We start from the raw sequence: 19978 nt of genomic DNA, 5'->3' as shown, positions 1-19978 counted from the left end.
TAAAAAGCTTTTAGTGCTTTAACATCTCCTAAACATCACTCATAAAATGTCCCTGGATTTTATTTCATCTGACTTGCATGTTAGGAGTGAATCTGTAACGGACAAAGCCCTGCCACTGGGGCGAAGACGACGTGCTTTCCACTCATAAATTCTCTGTGTGTAGTACACTCTCCAGAGGAGTCTAATCAGGTTGGCTACATGTGATTCCCTTTTATTTATTTCCACTCTTATGGCAAATATAACACAATATGCCAGAGGGCTATTTTTGCATCAACAACTTTGAATCATCTTGTAATCACTAATCAAAGCATAATTATGCAAACATTTAGTGACATTAGTTGCGACTAGCTAAGTTGCGCCAGTCGAGAAGATTTAGATGAATAGATGCAATTCTTGATTTGTAGCTCTGTATGATTTACTGTAAGCAAATGTGCATTACATTTATCCAGGATTAGACTTTATAATGTAATCATTCTACATTCAGGAATAGCAATTTTATTACCGTAATTGTTCTTGCTGTGGAAACCCACAGATATAAATCTCGTATTGCATTAGCAAAATATTTGACCCAATTTTGCCCACCTAAGCTACATGAACCACCCCTTCTATGAGTAAAAATAAAGCAATCACAAATCCAAAACATAAATAATATTGTAGGATAGAAACAGCTTCAGTTTAAGGCTCTAACAAATTCACTCGCGCATCAATAAGCATGAAAATTATAACTTTAGGTTCAGGGGCATAACTATAATAGGGCAAGGGGAGACAGCTGTCTGGGGGCCCACTGCCTTGGGGAGGGGCGCCCAGAGGCAAGTCACATGACTGACTCCCCCAGCCGTGCACCCGTCCGGGCTTCCTTCAGTTGTATTCATCCTCTGAAATTGATGTGAGTGTTAAGACCTGGAGCTACCAGAACAGCATGTCTTTCTCTAGTACCATTAAATGACTTGCATCGTCCACAATGAGCTGAGCTTCGGGGGGGGGGGGTGGCATTTTAAAATCTTGTCTCTGTTTAGGCCCCTGTTTAGGCTCCAAGCTATGTAAGCAAGTGGTAAAGGCATTTTTAACTCTCCATATTAAAATGGTCCCATACTGAATTGGACAACAGAAAAAGAGTCTGCTCATAACAATATTTGTTCTTGGAGTAACGAAAGGAGTTCTTTAGCTAGCTGCTGAGTTTTTGTTTTCCATTAAGGCATTTAAATACTTTGTTAAGTCCCTTTAGCCTTTGGGGTCAGGGCAGGACAAAAGCCCCCCAACAACAAACAAACAAACAAACAAACACAGAATCCAATTACATCATTACTCCCAAATCATCTGAAGAATAAATGGTTGTTCCCCATATTGAACATTCCTCCCCAGCAGCCCAAAATGAATTTCTGATAACATGCAAAGCTTGACATTTTCACCCTGGTTGAAAAGAATTAACACTTTCACCACTGCTGAAAGAGGTTAACACTTTTTGCTTCTTTTCAGGAAAAGGAGAGGCACAGGATAAGTACTGTAGCATAACCTAGTTTCCCCCAATGTCTCCTGGAGATCTAATGCAAAGGATAAAGGATAATTTTGGAAATATTTTAGCATTTTTATACTGAATAATGTTAAGGAGCTGCAGCTCCTGCAAGTTTAATAATATGATGCCAAATAGCTTCTGGACATCCAGCTTTCAGAATAGAAGATTCTGAATAATGGCCACTTCTTCTGAGAGCTTCACAAACAAAGTAAGAATAACTGATAGCTATAGAGATGATCAATAACAAATGGGAAAAGGCTGTTTTCCTGAAATAGCTTGTGAGGGTTTTTTTCTCTTGAAAATACCCAGGATGTTGCTTGGACACAATGGAAACCTCGATTATGTTCCCCTATAGCATTTTCTTCAAATGCTTTTCTATAAATGGCCCTCACGAAAGGTTTCTGAAGGTTTTCAAAAACTAACCCGGCTTTCATAGACACCAGTGATTGGTCCCTCCGATCTGTCAGGGAACCAGAAAATGCAGGCTGCATTCATGTTTATAGGGCTAGCAAAACAGGCACTGGGGACATATCTGCTTTTTTTGGTGACATAAACAAACCTGAAGAGCGGTATAATATGAACATGAAGGATCTATTCTGTACAGAACCTCAAAATAGCTGAAATTATATCTTTGATTGGACAAACTGGTTCTCTAAAACATTCCCAGTGTTTTTTTGCATCAGGTTCTAAGAAAAAAATTAAACAGATTTCCTTTTTTTCAGACTAGGTGACTTGTTTAGGTATACTCTTCTTAGAACACAGAAGGTGAAAGTAGAACTCAATCAGAGACATTCAGGCTTTGCTCTGAGAAATGAACTGTCTGTGATTCAATTAGCAGCTTGCTCTTTTCTCTCTTGTTTCAGCTGCTTTTGTTTCCTTCAATTGATTTTTGCAGCATTTAAGAAAGAAAAGCCCCCCACCCCAACCAAAAAGAGCAGGGATAGAACAGTCCATTAGATAGTACAGTATTTCATAAGAGAATGGAAAAATAAAACACTAAAACAAAAATAAAACAATAATTTCATTATGAATACAACAGCAAATGACAAAGTCATGGGAAACACACAGGAGATATTTATATCTAAGTAGCTCAACAACGGGAAGCAGGTAAAATCGAGAGGCAGCTAACGTTTTAGCACATTCTAAGCTGAGAGTAATAACTGCATTTCTCACAGCTCAGGGAATTTTGCCAAGTGAGATTTACCCTTGTATGATGATTGTGCAAAGCAATTTATATATAGATGTGAGCACTGTGTGATGCTGAGAAAATCATGTGGAAAACAGAGTCACTCCATTTCCTTTTAGACCTCACAGCAGGTGGCTAGCAACAGCTGTTAATGAAGATAACACATATGGGCGAAGGTTTATAGATTAGAGAGGGAAATGGCTGAATAAGTTTTCTGTTGATGTTAACCATTAAACGCTTGGAATATTATTTCATTTTTAAAACAAAATGAGGCAAGAACAGAACAAAATATAGACAGGTATTTTACGTCTTGCCAACAGCAACCTTCTTCTCTCTAGCCCTCCCTTATCTCACACTTCAGTCCTTTCACCTTCAACCCAGGTTCTGCTGCTAAACTCATCCCCCTTTCTTGTCACTGACCATATGATAAAGGTAAAGTGTGCCGTCAAGTCAATTTCAACTCCTGGCGCCCACAGAGCCCTGTGGTTTTCTCTGGTAGAATACAGGAGGAGTTTTCCCATTGCCTCCTCCCGTGCAGTATGAGATGATGCCTTTCAGCATCTTCCTATATTGCTATTGCCCGATATAGCGGGGATTCGAACTGACAACCTTCTGCTTGTTAGTCAAGCATTTCCCTGCTGTGTCACTTATACTCCTCCGCAAAACCCTGCACTGGTTTCTCATCGCCTTCCACATGCAGAAAATTCCTTGCCCTTACCATTACTTATAATAATATGCCATTACACTATACAGACATTTTCCCCTTTGCCCCCTCCAACTAATCTTCCACCAAGTCTCTAACTTCAGAATCAGTGGCTTCAGGGGAAGTGGAGAGGGATGCAGAGATGAAACCCTTATGTGTGGTTGTGCAGGGGAAATCGGAAGAACGGTGTTTTTAATGACATAAAAACAGTTATCTCACTGAGAATATATGTGTTCCTCTCAGAAAGACTTAATGTGCTTTTCTCTCAACCAGCTGGAAGGTACAGATTTGCTTGGATATGCTCTACTTTGTATCCCCTGTCCCAAACACAATTATCAGTTATAGATTAGATTATGTAGGGATATCACCCGGATCAAACAGCCTTCACCCTAGAATTCTAGGGATCTCTGGAAAGAAACTGGTGAATTTACTGTTTCTAATGTGTAACCTATCTCTGCAATCAGTATTTGTGTGGTGACTTGAAGATGACTAGGATAACGCCAGTAAGGTTCCCATAGATGATCTTGGAAAATAGAGGCCCATGGTTATTCATCCATCCCAGGCAAGGAATTTTTAATGGGAAATTAAAATAACTGATATGTATTTATTACATGTTTATCCCACCTTCTTTCAAGGAACTCACGGTGGTGTACATGTAAGGTAGGTTAGCTTGAGAGAGAGTGACTGTCCCACAGGTCACCCCATGACCCTGGGCCTCCCAAGTCCTAGTCTGATATTCTTACCACTACAGGGAGATGTTAGGAAATATCACATTGTGATTTGTTGCTATTTTAAATCTACTCTATAAGTATTCAGCACATCCTGTGCTGAAATGAAATAAAATAGTCTGTTGCTTCACAGATACTGGTGACACTTTTTCATGTCATTTCAAAATAGCATTAAGATAATTGCAGAAATATTTAGAGAGAGATTTGTTCTCTCAGCAATTAAACACCAATCAATTTACTGTTAGGTTGAATGAAAACTTGTCTTAAGGCAAGGCCTGTAAGCTCAGTGCTAGAGCATCAGAAGTTCCAGGTGCAATCCCTGGAATCTCCCAGAAGGACTGGGAGAGACCCCTGTCTGAAACCAAAAGGAGCTGCTGTCAGTCAGTGGAGACAATACTGAGTTAGATGGACCAAAGGACCAAGTATAAGGCAGCTTCGTATGTTCCTACATTTCTGCATATCATGCATTCAAGCCAGTGACACTAAATACATTTAATACTGGTGAAATTTAAATTGCCCATTTAAAACTGGGCAACATCCGAACTAGTTAGTCATGACTAAGCATGCTGAAATCAATGAGACAAGTTTGTTATGATTAACTGGTCCCATTATTTTCAAATTACCAGGCTCAAACTATCATACTTTGGACACTTTATGCGAAGACCCAGCTCGCTTGAGAAGTCCATAATGTTGGGAAAAGTTGAAGGAAAGAGAAGAAGAGGACGAATAGCAGCAAGGTGGATGGAATCAATTACAACAGCATGGACCACTAAAGAGCCCTGTGGTTTTTCTTTGGTAGAATACAAGAGGGGTTTACCATTGCCGCCTCCAGCGTAGTATGAGATGATGCCTTTCAGCATCTGCCTATATTGCTGCTGTCCAATATAGTACCTGCGGGGATTCGAACCGGCAACCACTGAGAAACCTTAAAGGCCAAGTTGAAGACAGATCATCCTGGAGAGAATCTATCTATCTGGTCGCTAAGAGTTGACACCGACTTGACAGCACTTAATCAATCAACCAATCAATTTTTTTTCATGGGTCAATACGCAGTGGAATGTCAGTATTATGTGAAAAGCAGCCCCAAAAGTGTTGCTCAACAGGGCTTCCTGGCAGCCACTGGGAACAAAGTATTTTTTAAATTTATTTTAATTTTACATTTATATCCCGCTCTTCCTTCAAGGAGCCCAGAGCAGTGTACTACATACTTAAGTTTCTCCTCACAACATCCCTGTGAAGTAGGTTAGTCTGAGAGAGAAGTGACTGGTCCAGAGTCACCCAGCTAGTATCATGGCTGAATGGAGATTTGAACTTGGGTCTCCCCGGTCCTAGTCCAGCACTCTAACCACTACACCATGCTGCCTTTTATGTTGCACAGCAGCCCTGGTGGGCCCCTAAGGCCAACATTCTGTTGCATGACAAAAGTTAAAAAAAATCACCTAATTTCCTTTTTGATTTTCAGCTATTTTATTAGGAAATGATCATAAACCTTTTACAGCAAGGCATTTTGTTCTGGGCTCAGAATGTTCTGAAAGTCTGCGAAGGTGAGAAAAGATGGCCCACAGAGCCTTTGGGAGAAGTGACCTAAAAGGCTTTAGAGAGGTTATGTATTGGTCCTAAGAGAAACAATTTACAGAGAAAAGCTAGCAAGTAGTTTGCAGACATGGAAATAGATCTAGGGTAGAGCACCATTGAGGGTTTTGCTTAAAGGAAAACAATTGGGCACAATCTTGCACATGTTTTATGTATATAATCACAATTTCTGTTACAAAATGTGATATAGATTCGGTTTAGACTTTGATTATTCAAACTAGAGTAATGGGGAAGTATTATTTATGGTTGGTAACAACCCCACACTAGAAAGAATGCAGTCAGTACTGAAAATCAGATTTGTTACTGTATGCTGATCATGACAAACAGAGAAAGAAGAAATGGTTTTAAATCAGAGAAGGGTATACTAATAACAATAATTTAATACATTCATCTATTTATTTGGAGGAGGTACTAAAATGTATATCTCTAAAAATGGCAATTGATACCAAATTAGAAAGCATTGTAAGGACTTTGGAGAATGGGATCAATTAAAAATAACCTACAAGCACTGGAAATAGGGCCGGCCTGTCTACTAGGGGGAACTATGTGGTCACCTAGGACACGAATGCTTGTGGGGAACTCTTAAGGAATTGGAGAGGTATAATCTGCTTTCCTCTCCATCATCCTGCCCCAGACAGCACCAGCTACCAAGTATGACTTTGGCACCCCTTCCCACATTCAGTTAAAATTATTATAAAATCCATCTTATTTATTTATTATTCCTCTGTGTAAACCACCCTGAGCCATTTTTGGAAGGGCGGTATAAAAATCGAATGAATGAATGAATGAATAAATAAATAAATAAAATAAATAAAAATTATATTCTGTACATCACAGACTATAATTTTAACTGAACATGGGTGGGGGTGGGGCACCAAAGTCATATGCCTAGCAATGCTCTCTCTAATTTTTTTTCATCTCTTTGTAGAATGAGTTATGTTCTGGGTGGCTGTATCAAGGCAGTGTGTGTGCATATGCATTCAGAGTGGGGCTTTCCTGATTCAGCCTAAGTGGGATCTAAAATTAACTGAGTGGACATCAAAAAACTTGAGAGTTTATGCACATGCACGCACTTTAGAGGGAACACTGGCACCTAGGGAACCAAAAACCAAGAAGCAGAAAAGCAGCAATCCCAATGCAGATTCTTGAGGGATTCTGGTTCTTACTTCCCTCCATTATGAAGATTGCCAATTTATTCCTACTTTCTACTCCTTTTGTTAATCAGTTATCAATACAATTAAGAACCTGTCATCGTATCCCACAACTGCTAAGTTTACTCAAGAGCCTTTGCTCCCCCAGCCCCAATGAAGACAGGACACGCTTAGCTGGAGTAAAATAGGGCCACTTTATTGATGTACAGTGGAATAAGACTTGCAACGAGGTACCTAACTAATCAGAGTGTGGGTACTCCTCCCGTGTGGGACCGCCTCCTAGGGAGGGCCGTCCCACACCAAGGTGAAGGGTACTGATTCGGTCAGGTGCCAGGTCCTGTCTTCCTCTTACAGTGAGGCTTTACTCCGCTGAGGGGCGGGGGCAACCTGACCCACCCCCAACTCAAGCTGCCAAACTCTGAGCTGGTCAGTTGAGTCACCCCCTGAACAGGGGCCATTCCCAACCTTCTGGGCCACAAAAAACCCGAAGGGCTGTTCCTTGGTCCCTCTCACCCCAAATGGCCATCCAGCTGAACACCGTTACGCATACAGTGTCAACCAGGTTATCTCTATCTATTGAACTCTAAACGGTTAGTAAGGCAGGACTTACCTTTGCAGATGCTATGCCAATTCTCCTTCAACAAGGCTTTAGTTATGACCTCTTAAAATTATTTCCAGAGGTATATCCATGCGTAAAGTTGGGGGAAGATATTTTTGTGAAACAGAAACTATTCTGATGATCACTGAAAACCGGGCTAAGGGAATTCAGTGATCGTTGGAACCACTGGGCTCACAGGCGAGCCTGGTGGTTTCACAGCAGCTAGCCCGCCTCACAACCCCTCCTCTTAAATGAGGTTAATGGAGCGAACGCTCTGTTAAACTTGTTTTTCTGCTCATGTGTCAGCCGCAGCTGGCACACTTGAGGTGGAGGGGAGAGGGGACCCCAGGAAGGCACCGCACACTGCCTTCCTGGGGTTTGGGGGGTTGGGGTGCCTCGCGGCAGTGCTCCCCTCCCCCCGATCCCCGGAGCTCCCAACGGAGCTGCAGCCAGGTGCGGGAGTGCCCGACCAGAGCAGCCGCTCATCTGGGCAGCCAATTCAGCTGCCCAGCAATGAGCAACCATTTGCAAGGAGAGTGGGCTAAGCCCGCTCTACCCGCATGAACCCTCCTGCTGCTTCACACTAATCGTGTGAAGTGCCTCATAGGCTGACATTCTGATTAAATTTACTTGAGAAAGTCCCATTGAAATAAAGGAATATCTAACTTGTCCTTTTAATTTCAACAGGACTTCCTCAAGTAAATTTAGTCAAGATGTCAGCCGTAAACTGGATCCCTACTTCTGTTGGGAGGCTGAAATTTATGACTCATAAGGTCCATTCTATTATTAGATTAAAAAAATTTAAAAGGAGGACTGGACTACGTTAAGAATAGCCACCTAATGGTGCAGTGGGGAAATGACTTGATTAGCAAGCCAGAGGTTGCCGGTTCGAATCCCTGCTGGTATGTTTTCCAGACTATGGGAAACATCTGTATCAGGCAGCAGTGATATAGGAAGATGCTGAAAGGCATCATCTCATACTGTGCAGGAGGCGGCAGTGGTAAACCCCTCCTGTATTCTACTACAGACAACCACAGGGCTTTGTGGTTGCCAGGAGTTGACACCGACTCGATGGCACACTTTACCTTTTTAACTTTAGCACAAATAAGCTTCCAGGAAGGGTTATTGAATCTTCTTCCTTGTAGATTTTCAAGAAATGATTGAGCAGACATTTGGCAAGAATGCTTTAGGCATGGGCTCTTCTTGCACAGAATGGGAAACTGGACAACGATCCACTGGGTTTTCTTCTAACCCTGTTTCTACGAAAACCCTTTCTAACATCCCAACAGCATTTCTGCAGATTCCTTCCTTTATTTGACATCTCTGGCCAGATCAGCTCTTGGAAGTTTTTTCCCATTGGATCTGTCATTTTATACTGAATTACTGTACTATTCTTTTCAAAGTGACATTCAGCAAACAAGAATACTAGCAACAATGTATATCCTGTCATGTATTTATGCCATTTATGTAACAACAAAAATATGAGCTCAGCACAAGCACAACAGCATTCACTGAAAGAGGAGAAAAGATGGTCTTTGCTTGTACATTTTGCCTGGGAGCAGACTACCCAAGTTTCACAGGCCACAGAACATTTCTTATTGCTTTCAAGGCCATGAGAATGACCTCAGTTGACTCAGTTTCAAAATACTTATTTAGAGAGACTTTTGTGTCAATAGGCTCACCAGTTCTAAATACACTACACTCATGAGCGAAACGTCCTATTTGGGCTCAGAGTCTGGCTGCCACTGAACAGAGTTTCAAATAACCCCAAATTAATAGTGGACTCTACTCCCTAAAATGTGTCAAAAAGTCATGGTATAAAGCCTAATCAAGTCCTGGAATGTTCTCAGCTAATGTTAGCTGAACATCTCTGTGTTCTGCCTTACTTCACATAATTCACCACTCTCATAATTCATTATGTTGTTGTGAGAAAGAAGAGGAAAGGAGCTCAGTTGAAACTAAGTTAAAGCTATTACATGTCTCAGCCCTGTGATCAGAGTGCATATTACAGGGCAATGTGTATTGCTGAATCAGTGATAGTGAAACCTGAGATGGGTTGTTTGCAAAGGAAAAACAGGTTGCTCACCTGTAACTTTGGATCTTTTGGTGATCCAGTATCATTCACAATGTGGACTTTGTGCCTGCGCAATAGTCCTTGTGGAAGGATTTCAAGGTCCACCCTTCGCGCTCAGAGAACGCTCAATGTCTTCGGCGGCAGAGCGCCTTCCAGTTCCTGAACAGCAGTGTAGCAGGAACATCCAAAAAGCGGGGAGGATGGGTGGGTGTTGCGAATGATACCGGATCACTAAAAGATCAAACGTTACAGGTGAGCAACCTGTTTATCTTAATAGTGATCTGGTATCACTCTCAATGTGGGTGATTAGCAAGCTCTCCCTAAAAGGAGGAGAGTCTGAGGATGAGGAATTACAGAACTTTCTTTACTTTCCCGCCCAAAACACGCCTCAGCCACAGAGTGGATATCTAAAGCATATTGTTTTACAAAGGGCATGTTGGAAGATCAGGCAGTAGCTTCCCTTATTTCAGAAAAGTCAGTGCCTGAGAAATGAGCAGTGGAGGTGGCCACAGCCCCAGCTGAATGGGGTTTGATAGTGCTAGAAAGCTTTACATCTTGTTTATCATAACAGGTGGAGATGAACTGGACTAGCCATTCAGAAAACCTTTGTTGAGACCCAGGCTGGCCCTTGAGGGCACCTTCTATTTGACTTCCTGAAGTCTTTAGTGATGGTCAGGTAGGAGAGGAGTGCTGTCTGCATATCTAGGGAATGCAAAGAGCATATCGGGGGGAAACCGGGTTCATTAAAAAAAATGTTGGAAGGGCAATGTCGTGTTTAATGTGAAACTCTGAAACCACTTTTGGTAGGAAGGTGGGATCAGTACGCCTAACAACTTTACTAGGGAAAAACACAGTAAACGGAATGTCAGCTCTAAGAGCAGTAAGTTCGCTAATCCTCCTAGCATTAGTTATTGCAATCAAGAAAGCTGTCTTGAAGGTGATCAGTTTAATAGGGGTTGAGGATAATGGTCCAAAAGGCACCTTGGTAAGAGTGGAGAGTACCAAGGAGAGACTCCAGGACTCAACTGGTTTCTTAACTAGGCGGAAAAGATTGTTGAACCATTTTAGAAATCTTTTGCAGTCCTGGAGGGAAAAAATAGGTTTTAGAGACCTATTTATGCATCGCAGAGAGGACAGATATATGGACCTTGATAGATGAGCTGGAATGGCCGGTATGTTTTAGAGAGTTTAAATACAGGAGGACTTGATGTACAGAGGCAGAAGAAGGTTCGAAGCCTTTAGTCTTAGCATAGTTTGTAAATGTTTTCCATTTACAGGAGTAATTGTGTCTGGTTGAGGCTTTCTGCTCATGGAGCAAGATCCAGTTTAGAAGTTCAGACTCTAGGCTGTAATGTTCAGCATTCAGAGGCTATGATGGAGCACCTGCCCCCCATTCTATAAGAGTAGGTTGGGGTGTTGGTGGAGGTGGTGATGGAGGCCTCGAGACAGTCGTAAGGGGAGGAGAAACCAAGCCTGTCTCGGCCATCACAGAATAAATATTATGCAATTGGTTTTGTGTTGTAAGAGGACACAGCACAGGAGAGGGAAGGGTGGGAAGAGGTATTAGAGGTGCATATTCCAGGGGATTTGAAAGGCATCCCCTAGAGATCCCTTGCCCACTTCTGCCCTTGAGCAGAAGAGAGAGCACTTCCTGTTGTGTTGAGTCATGAAGAGGTCCACTTGGAAGTCTCCCAGCTTAGAAAAAGATTGGAGAAGAAGTTGTGGATGACATTCCATTCATGCTGGCAGGATAGATCTGTTTCTCTGCTGTCTGCCAACACATTGTTGCCGCCCTTTATGTGAAGTGCTAATAGGTAGATGTGGTGGCTTATTGACCAATCCCAAAGTTGAATGGAAAAGTCGCAGAGAGATCTGGAGACCTTGCCGCCCTGGTGGTTTATGTATGTGATAGCAGTCATGCTGTCCAGTAGGACTTGGACAGTTTTGCTGCTTAGAACTCATAGGAAGGACATGGTGTTGGGGCCCCAGTAGAGGTGGATGGCATCAGAAGCTGGGCTGACGAGGTCGAGATTGGAACTGGTATCAATGTATAGACCTGAGAAGTTGAGTCTGGAAGAGCAGAAGTCTGCTCAATGATCTCCGAGAAGAAGATGACAAATGGGAGTGGACAACCTGAACAACCGATGGGAATGGTGTTTGATGTTGATTGGTATTGATGACGGTATCGATGAGGTTGACGAAGTAGATGGGAGACGTACAGGGGTCAAAGGTTATGTATGGCTCGAGGTTGATGTTGATGGAAGTGCTGGTGTTGGTGATTGAACCAATAGTGAAGGGGACGGTTGATGGGCTTTCATGGCCGGAGGGATAGAGCTTACAGTGGTGCTAAAACCTGCAGCTGAAAGTTGTTTGGACATTGACGTTGTATCCTCCTCCTGGTGTTTCCATTTATTATGATGCCTGTGATGGTCATCCTTTGAAGGTGGCTTGATCAGTAACACCCAGGGTGGTTTTCAAAGTTGTGCTCGACTTTGAGAGTGTAGACGGTGCCGATGATAAGATTGTGGCATTGACGTCAGCAGGCATAGGGCTTGCTTGTAAAGGGTTGCTCTCAAATGCAATTCCCTGCTCTTCCGAGTTTGTTTGGAAAAGATACACACATTTTGCAGGTCCGTGAGCTGTGGTCTTCTTTTAAGCAAAGCAGACAGGGGCCATGCCTATCTGAATATGGAAGGGTCCAACGGCAGTAGGAACAGTGTTTAAAACTCTTCTTTGAGTCCACAGAAACGAAGCCAGAGAGTTAGGCAAAGAATAGTCAGAAAAAACAATCCAAGGTCAGAAAGGATAATAACCAAACCATAATGTTTTTGTCTTTCAGAAATCAAGCACAAGTAGCAAATCCCGAGAGAAGTGTTCACAACAGCGGCCGAGGAGGAACTGAGCTGGAAAGTGCTCTGCCACCAAAGATACTGAGCATGTTCTGCACTCAAAATGTAGAACTTCAAAGCGCTGTGAGGAGCTTGAAATCCTTCTGTGGGAACTATTGCTCAGGTGTAAAGCCTGCATCATCATTACATTTAGTTTGCATTTACTGTTACTGATCTACTGGTCATTCCTTTGAATAGCACACTTTGGTGGTTGAGCACCTTTGGAAGTGAAACAAACATAAGTAAATGTAGTAAATAAATCAAGTGAATAAAATGAAGGTGGTACCTCTGTAAATTAAAATAAGAAAATTTTAAGCACCCCACCCATGGCCCTGTATGACATGGATGTGGTGCTTAAAATTTTATTTTAATTTACAGAGGTACATATGTCTTCATATCTAGGGAGTCCTACAAATATGTAAAAATCACCACCTTATATTTATTTGCTTGGCAAAAATATTTACTGGGCCTGTATGAGAGAGAATCAGTTGGATTTAAAACAAAACAAAACAAGGGAAATGTAAAGTGGCGAGAGAAAGGGAATTAGCACAGTCAAGCCCCTAACAACTTGTAGTAAGTTGGGATGTGCACGGAATTGGTTCCGTGCACTCCCGGGAGGGTTGGGGGTTTTCTTTAATGGGCAGGGGAAGCGCTGCCTTCCTGCCAACCCCTGTCCCACCACTTTTGCCCTGCCGGCATTCTCGCAAAAAGCCAGTGAACGGGGCTGCAGTGTGCCTCCCTGCAGCTCCACACAGCGTCACAATGCAAATGGCTGACAAGTGTGTGTGCTGTGTGCATGGGTGTTGGCCACTTGTGTTGCCATACTGACCAGGGCTGCAGGGAAGGCACGCAGCCCTGTGCAGCCCGGGAAAGTGGCGGGGCGGGGTCTGGCAGTTAGGCAGTGCCTCCCCTGCCCCTTAAAGCAATCCCCTGACCTCCAAACTGGCTCAAACACTGGTTGGCAGAACTGGTTCGGCGCTCCTAGAATGGAGCGCCGAATGGTTGCATGCACATCCCTAATTGTAAGTATCCTGAAAGGGTGGGTCTGTGGGCTGTGAGGCTAGTACTTTGGAATGCATTCCCTGCTGAAATAAGAGCCTCCCCATCTCTGACAAGGTTTTAAAATTCTTTAAAGACGCATCCGTTCACCCAAGCTTTCAATTAAATACTGTCTTAATAGTTACATTGTTTTAAAATTTTATATTGTAATGTTTTAATTTTTTCTGTTGTCATTGATTTTGTTTTGTTGTAAACCACCTAGGGACATGGGTTTTGGGTGGTATAAAAATGTCAAATAGATAGATAAATAAATAAATAAATAAATTTCAATTCCTGCATGTACAGGATTGTTTCAAGTCATTATATTGTGCAATAACAGACAGATGAACAAAGGGGGACATAAGATTCAGGTGATTCATACCTGTAATAGCTGTCTTATATCCTGGGGAAACTAATGGTGAGATGACTAAACGCAGGAAAACAGCAAAATGTTCAGGATTAGAATGCTTTGCACAGCTAGGATGCTGTAAATGTTGCCTAGAGCATGGGGGCAGTAGCGGCCCAAGCCTTGGTGGCATCTTTGGCAGGGGAGCAATATGCCACCTCTTCCTGTGGTATGCAATGTATGAGGCAGGGTCAACAATTTCCTTAACTCTCTGCCAATCTCTAACTCACTTTTTTTCACCCCGCTACCCACCTCATCTTACTTATTTACACACACATACAAACACACTACAGCCCAACCTGTTACATCCTCCCTTCCTCACCTAGCTTACTCAGCAACGCCCAAGCTGGAGCTGTTCTCACTTTCCTCCATCTGCTTCCTCCACACCCACAGGGGTGTATCTAGGGTAGGGCAGGCAGGGCATGTGCCCCGGGCGCCGCTTGAAGGGGGCGCCATTTTTTAAAATGAAAAAAGTTCAAAATGGCCACCAAAAACAAAATGGCTACCACGCATGCTCAAATGGCCTCTGAAAGGCCCGAGTATCTGGGGAAAGTCAAATTCTCAATTTATTTTTAAAACTTATCTAATAGTGATGCTACAATGCATAGTAGATAGGGATGGGCCCGGACCGGTCCGGAGGCCATTGAAAAAGCCTCCGGACCAGTCTGGACCTGGATGGTCCTGGTTTGGGTGGGGGGATAGCTTTAAGAGTGGCGGGAGGGTTTACTTACCCCTCCCGCCACTTTCCCGCTCTGGCGCCGTAATGCTAAGAGTAATTGGGGTGGCAGGATACTTCCCTGCTGCCCCTTCCCCGATGTTGCTGGAAAAAACTCCCAGAAGTCCTTTGCGCGCGCGCACATCGTGCACGTGCTTCACGTCTCTGTGACGTGCACGCGCACAAAGGACCACTGAGAGCAACATCGGGGAAGGGGCGGCAGGGAGGTATCCTGCCGCCCCAATTAATCTTAGCATTACGGCACCAGAGCGGGAAAGCAGCAGGATGGGTAAGTAAATCCTCCCGCCACTCTTAAAGCTACCCCCCACCCCAGTGCCGGACCGCAGTTGCCGGTTTCGTGCACACCCCTAATAGTAGAGAATTAGACAGGCACTTCTGTTCAGTTTTGCAAGTACACTTCCACATAGTATTTGGGTATTTCATGAGCCCCAGCATACTGAAATTTGTAGTTTTCAAGCATTTTTTGGTCTGGTTACATCCACTGCTAAATAATTTTTGGAAATATTAAAAGATTAACGAGCTTGACTAGTATTTTTGAGCTGATATTATGGCAAAGTTATCTGAAAGATGGGTGTCAGATGTTTGGACGGGGGCGCAATTTCAGTGCTTGCCCTAGGCGCTATTTTCCCTAGATACGCCTTTGCACACCCACTCTGGGTTTTTGAAAAACCATGGAAGGGAGAGGAAGTACAGTGCTGGCCTAGAGTGTCTCCATGAAGATGGTCTAGACTAGTACTCTACTGGTCCAATCCATTTCCTTCTTCTACCTTTGCCAGCCTCTGCCATTTAGAAAAATAGGAGCAGAAAGAAAAGAAGCATGAAGAGGGTTCAACTGAAGTGGTCCTTTGCTGAGCTATGTGGCACCATTTGGCAAAGAGCTGTTCCAATGATGCTGCGCAGCAGGAGATGGCAGGTGAAGTGGACGGGGGGGCATTTTGTCATCCCACTGGTGCTCCAAAAATCTGCCCCTGTAAGTGACTGCTTCACTTACCTCAAGGTAAGCCCACCCCTGACTGGGGAAACACATCGTGACTGATACCATAGGCCCGTGTAAACAAATGGACCAAATTCATGTACCATGTACATGCCATGATCTACACTGGACTGCTGAACATGCAAAACACTGGAACCTATTTGCACATCTGAACTTATCAGATAGTGTAGGTTTTTTTTGTATGAGTTCACTGGGAAACATGATACACATCTCTTTCTCCATCGCTATACTTGCTTTTTTCCTTTTCTTTGTGCAAAGCAGATATTTTGGGTGAGCCCATCCACACTGAAGCTAAACCTCTAAAGGGAAGCAAGATATTAGGGACATAATAGGGCTGAATGGGGAAAGGAAAGAAAATTGCCCAAGAGAATGTATGGATCCAGAAAACAATCCAGAAAAACTCATTTCCCTTTAATGTTAACAATGCTGCAGGAGATTGTGCATCTGCTGCACATCCTGCCTATTATCTTCCATGCTTTTGTCCTCTCCTCTCCTCTCCTCTCCACTTGCTATAGCAAGTGAGACATTGCCCCAGAGTAGATGGTGGAGCTGAAAGGCAGAAAAATGGATAGCAAGCACAGCAGATGCATAATCTCTTGCTATAGTGTTAAAGGCACAGTCAGATTCTCTGGGTTGCAATATGACATCCATTGAAATGACATGATTGCAGAATATCATCAAAGGGGTAAAACAAAATTTGCAAAAAAGAGGGAATAGAGGGATTACAAATGAAAGGATGAAAATGCAAGAAAGGAAAATTTAAAAAATTACAAATGGTAGTTCCAATAATCCCAGTTCTTACATGGTCTTACCCACTGGATGTTTATTTTATTGGGAAGTCGATGCCTTCATAAAGGAAAGGCTAATTGCAGTGGGATTATAGGCGGATTATAAAATTGCTTTAGAAGAGAACCAGGATATAAAATCACAAGAAAACACGCCTTCGTAAAAAGGAGGAGCTAAAGTATAGGCCAATTTGCAAAAACAACATTCTAAACTGTATGAAATGCTAAAGTAAAATAATTAGCAATACCCTTCTTACCTTCAATAACTCTGAATGCCTTCTTGCAGCTAGGTAGAGGCCACTTTACTAAACTTGATTCTTGAAAACTCTCCTTTAATTTCAAATATTCCATAGGAAAGTGAACTTTTGTAGAATTGTTCAGTTCTGCAATGCATTGGAAGATAAAGAAGATAATTTACACAAATCATGACTATTTAAATATTGTACATTATTTTGTAATTCCAATATTTATTCAAATTTCTTCAGATTTATGAAAACGTGAAGCAGGCACGGAGAGAGGCCAGTGGTGGCCCGGGTTCCGCCGCTACCGTGACTACCCCAGCCCCGCCCCTTGCATCTGATGTCAGATGCAGGGAGTGTTTAGCTGCGCCCCCCACATCTGATGTCAGACGCGTCATCGTGGTTTAGCTCCCAAATGGGGCTGCACACAATTCTCTGTGCTGTGTGAAACCACCCTAAAAGAATGTTCCCATTCATATCTCCTTTGTCCATCAAGAACAAAACCCTGGCAATTCATAGAGCAGTGATCAACTGCAGAATGATCTCTCAGAAATTAGTCAAATGTCTTGATTATTTATTAAGAAAACTCCATTCAAAATTTCAGTGAAGGCAATTTCAGGAGGGTGTTAGGAGCTTAATTCAAAAGAATTTTTTCAAATTGTATCAGTGTTACATTTATAGCTGATGCCAAATCATCCAAATGATGGTCTAGCCATGAGGAGAAATCAGAAGATTAATGAATTATGGATGGAAGGATTGTACTGGCTTAACCTAAAATATGCATAATGTCTTTATCTAAGACTCCTAAATTCTTCTACAAGCTCTATTAAAATCTGGTTTCCACAGTAGAGCTGTGCAGACTTTTGAAGTGTACTGTGGCAACTTCCGACACTAATGATATTTACTAGCAACCTAATTTTCCTCTCTTTAAGCAGTTATACATTCTTAATTTATGTATTCTTAGCAAGTATTTCTGTTGTTGTTTTTGTTTATATAACTATCTTCTGACATGCTTAGGGAATACATTTAGAAAGCATAATCTTGCCTGATGCTATTTTTTCCTTCAAAATACCCCCAATGCTGGAGCTTCCCCCATGATGCCTATTCATGGCAATCAGAATCTCATCAAAGATTATTTCCTCTGGGAACTGGAAACTGCCAGTTCCTGGAGTGCATCCACAAGTCGAACTTCCATTGTTGATATAGCTATGCTGACATTGGGAGCATCATCCAAACCCACCAATGTCGGCATATGCCTCCCTACTTGTGGTTACGAATCAAACATATGTAACCAAGCCATCCAGTGTTTCTGTTGATGGCTCTTTTTTTCTTCTGCCTATGAGTATTTCAGAGTTTTTTGGAAGCTGCATCCAATGCTGGGGGTGCTCAATAGTTGCCACGGCTAACAGTGGCAATGGGGATGAGACCCGGACTTAGAGATCTGTGGGCAAACCTGCTCCATGTCTCTCTTCTTTGAGGAAATGGAGCAAGGCCTGCTCTGTGGTGGTGCCACAGATATCAAATCTCCTCTCAAGAAAGACCTGTGAGACAAGAACACAGTGGTCTAAGAAAACTATTTTGAGACACTTCAAGTCCATTGAGACTTTTTATATTGCAATCCTTTGGTTGATGGCTACTAATCGTGAGCAGCTGATTGTGCTATATCATTTTAAATGATTTGCTGCTTAATCTTTAACCTGCAGTTGTAAATGTTTTAATGAATTTGTGTTGTAATTGATGCAATCTGCTCTGGGCTTTTTCTAAAAGCTGGGAAAATAGGTAGGAATTTAAGAAATGAATAAAGAAAAAAATACCAATGGGAGTCAGTTATATCATTAGTTTGTCCCATGCAGGCAAATATCTCTGCATGCCCTGCTTTGTTCAAGCGTGGTTCTTGGTCTGTGTCCATTTACTATACATTTGAATACACATCCATCATTTTGGATTTGGTATTTTAATGCTGATAGTTAACTTTACTTTCCTCTCCATCTCCTTCCTCTCTTCAGTTCCTTAATTCAGCACCAGTTCTACACCAGTTCTATCATCCCACCTAAATCATTATTTTATTTTAATAATTTGTGTTCCTCTGATTATATGTATAGTCATGATGTTGTCCAAAACCTTTTTTCAATAGATTGCTTTAGTCGACATCTTGTCATTTCATACTTTTAATATTGTTAAAATTTAATCCAGATTCAAAATATATTTATTGCATGACATGAATTATCATAGCAATATCACAGAATACCAAAGAATACAGAAGGAACATATTATGTCAAAAAAATAATGAGCAGAGATCAAAGCCTGATATGGATGACATTCTCCCCAATTCTCTATGTATTTGTGGCTGGGAAATGAATTGCCCCTCTGACACCAAATACCTGTCTCACCTCTGAGAGCAACAGATGACCATGTGTTATGCACCGGGCACAGGCAGAAGTAATGAAAAAAATGTTCACATCAGTTTCATAGAAAGGGCAGAGATAATGGATGACATCCCATCTGAACAAGTACTGCAGTGGTGCAGCAGTGCCTAACATCCAGGATCAGTCATACGAGGGGGAAAGGACAATTTCTGATGACCTGCATCTCCTGAAAATATGTCCTTGAGGGTTGTACAGTCACAAGGGCATATTTTTGGGAGGCACAGATTGTCAAAAATCGCCCCCTCTCCTCATGCACCAGTGCAATTCTAGTCTGGATGTCAGCCAGGGGTTGTGAAGAAGCTTGTCAATGCTTACAGAAGAATTTAGCAATAAGCAGATATTGTCTTCGCAAACAAAAATGCCATAGATATAATATAGCAATAGCAATAGCACTTACATTTATATACCGCTCTATAGCCGGAGCTCTCTAAGCGGTTTACAATGATTTTAGCATATTGCCCCCAACATTCTGGGTACTCATTTTACCTACCTCGGAAGGATGGAAGGCTGAGTCAACCTTGAGCCCCTGGTCACGATCGAACTTGTAACCTTCTGGTTACAGGGCGGCAGTTTTACCACTGCTCCACCAGGGGCTCTTAATAATAACAGCCAACTGTAAATTATGAGATTAAAATAAGTGTCTCGCTCTCTTCCTATATTCTCATTTCCTAACATCTTCTGGTTGGAGCCATACATATAGCAGAATAAGGCTGAAGAGTCCTGAGGTGGTAAAATGGAATGTGTTACTTCAGACTGCACGTTAGGTACCATGGGTTTGAATGTTCCTCTAGGCAAAGGTAAATAAATCCCTCCACGAAGAAAACTAGACCAGAGAGGAGAGGGCTATGGCAAATCTTTGACCTCTGATATGGTAGGTTTCTAACATAGGGTTGTTTTTTGGTTTTTTTTAATGTGAGGAA

The 19978-nt window shown here is 42.3% G+C and overlaps 1 protein-coding gene across 1 annotated transcript in view; it reads right to left on the bottom strand.

Annotated features, from left to right (window-relative positions):
• RNF180 (ring finger protein 180) overlaps positions 1-19978 on the bottom strand; it is a 97724-nt gene that overhangs the window by 7448 nt on the left and 70298 nt on the right. The window contains 1 exon segment of the mRNA XM_053300388.1: positions 16651-16776. Within this exon segment, the coding sequence (XP_053156363.1) occupies positions 16651-16776 (126 nt within the window).

Source organism: Hemicordylus capensis, chromosome 2 (genome assembly GCF_027244095.1).
Source record: "Hemicordylus capensis ecotype Gifberg chromosome 2, rHemCap1.1.pri, whole genome shotgun sequence".
Taxonomy (NCBI): domain Eukaryota; kingdom Metazoa; phylum Chordata; class Lepidosauria; order Squamata; family Cordylidae; genus Hemicordylus; species Hemicordylus capensis.
This window is presented reverse-complemented; position numbering and strand designations above follow the sequence as displayed.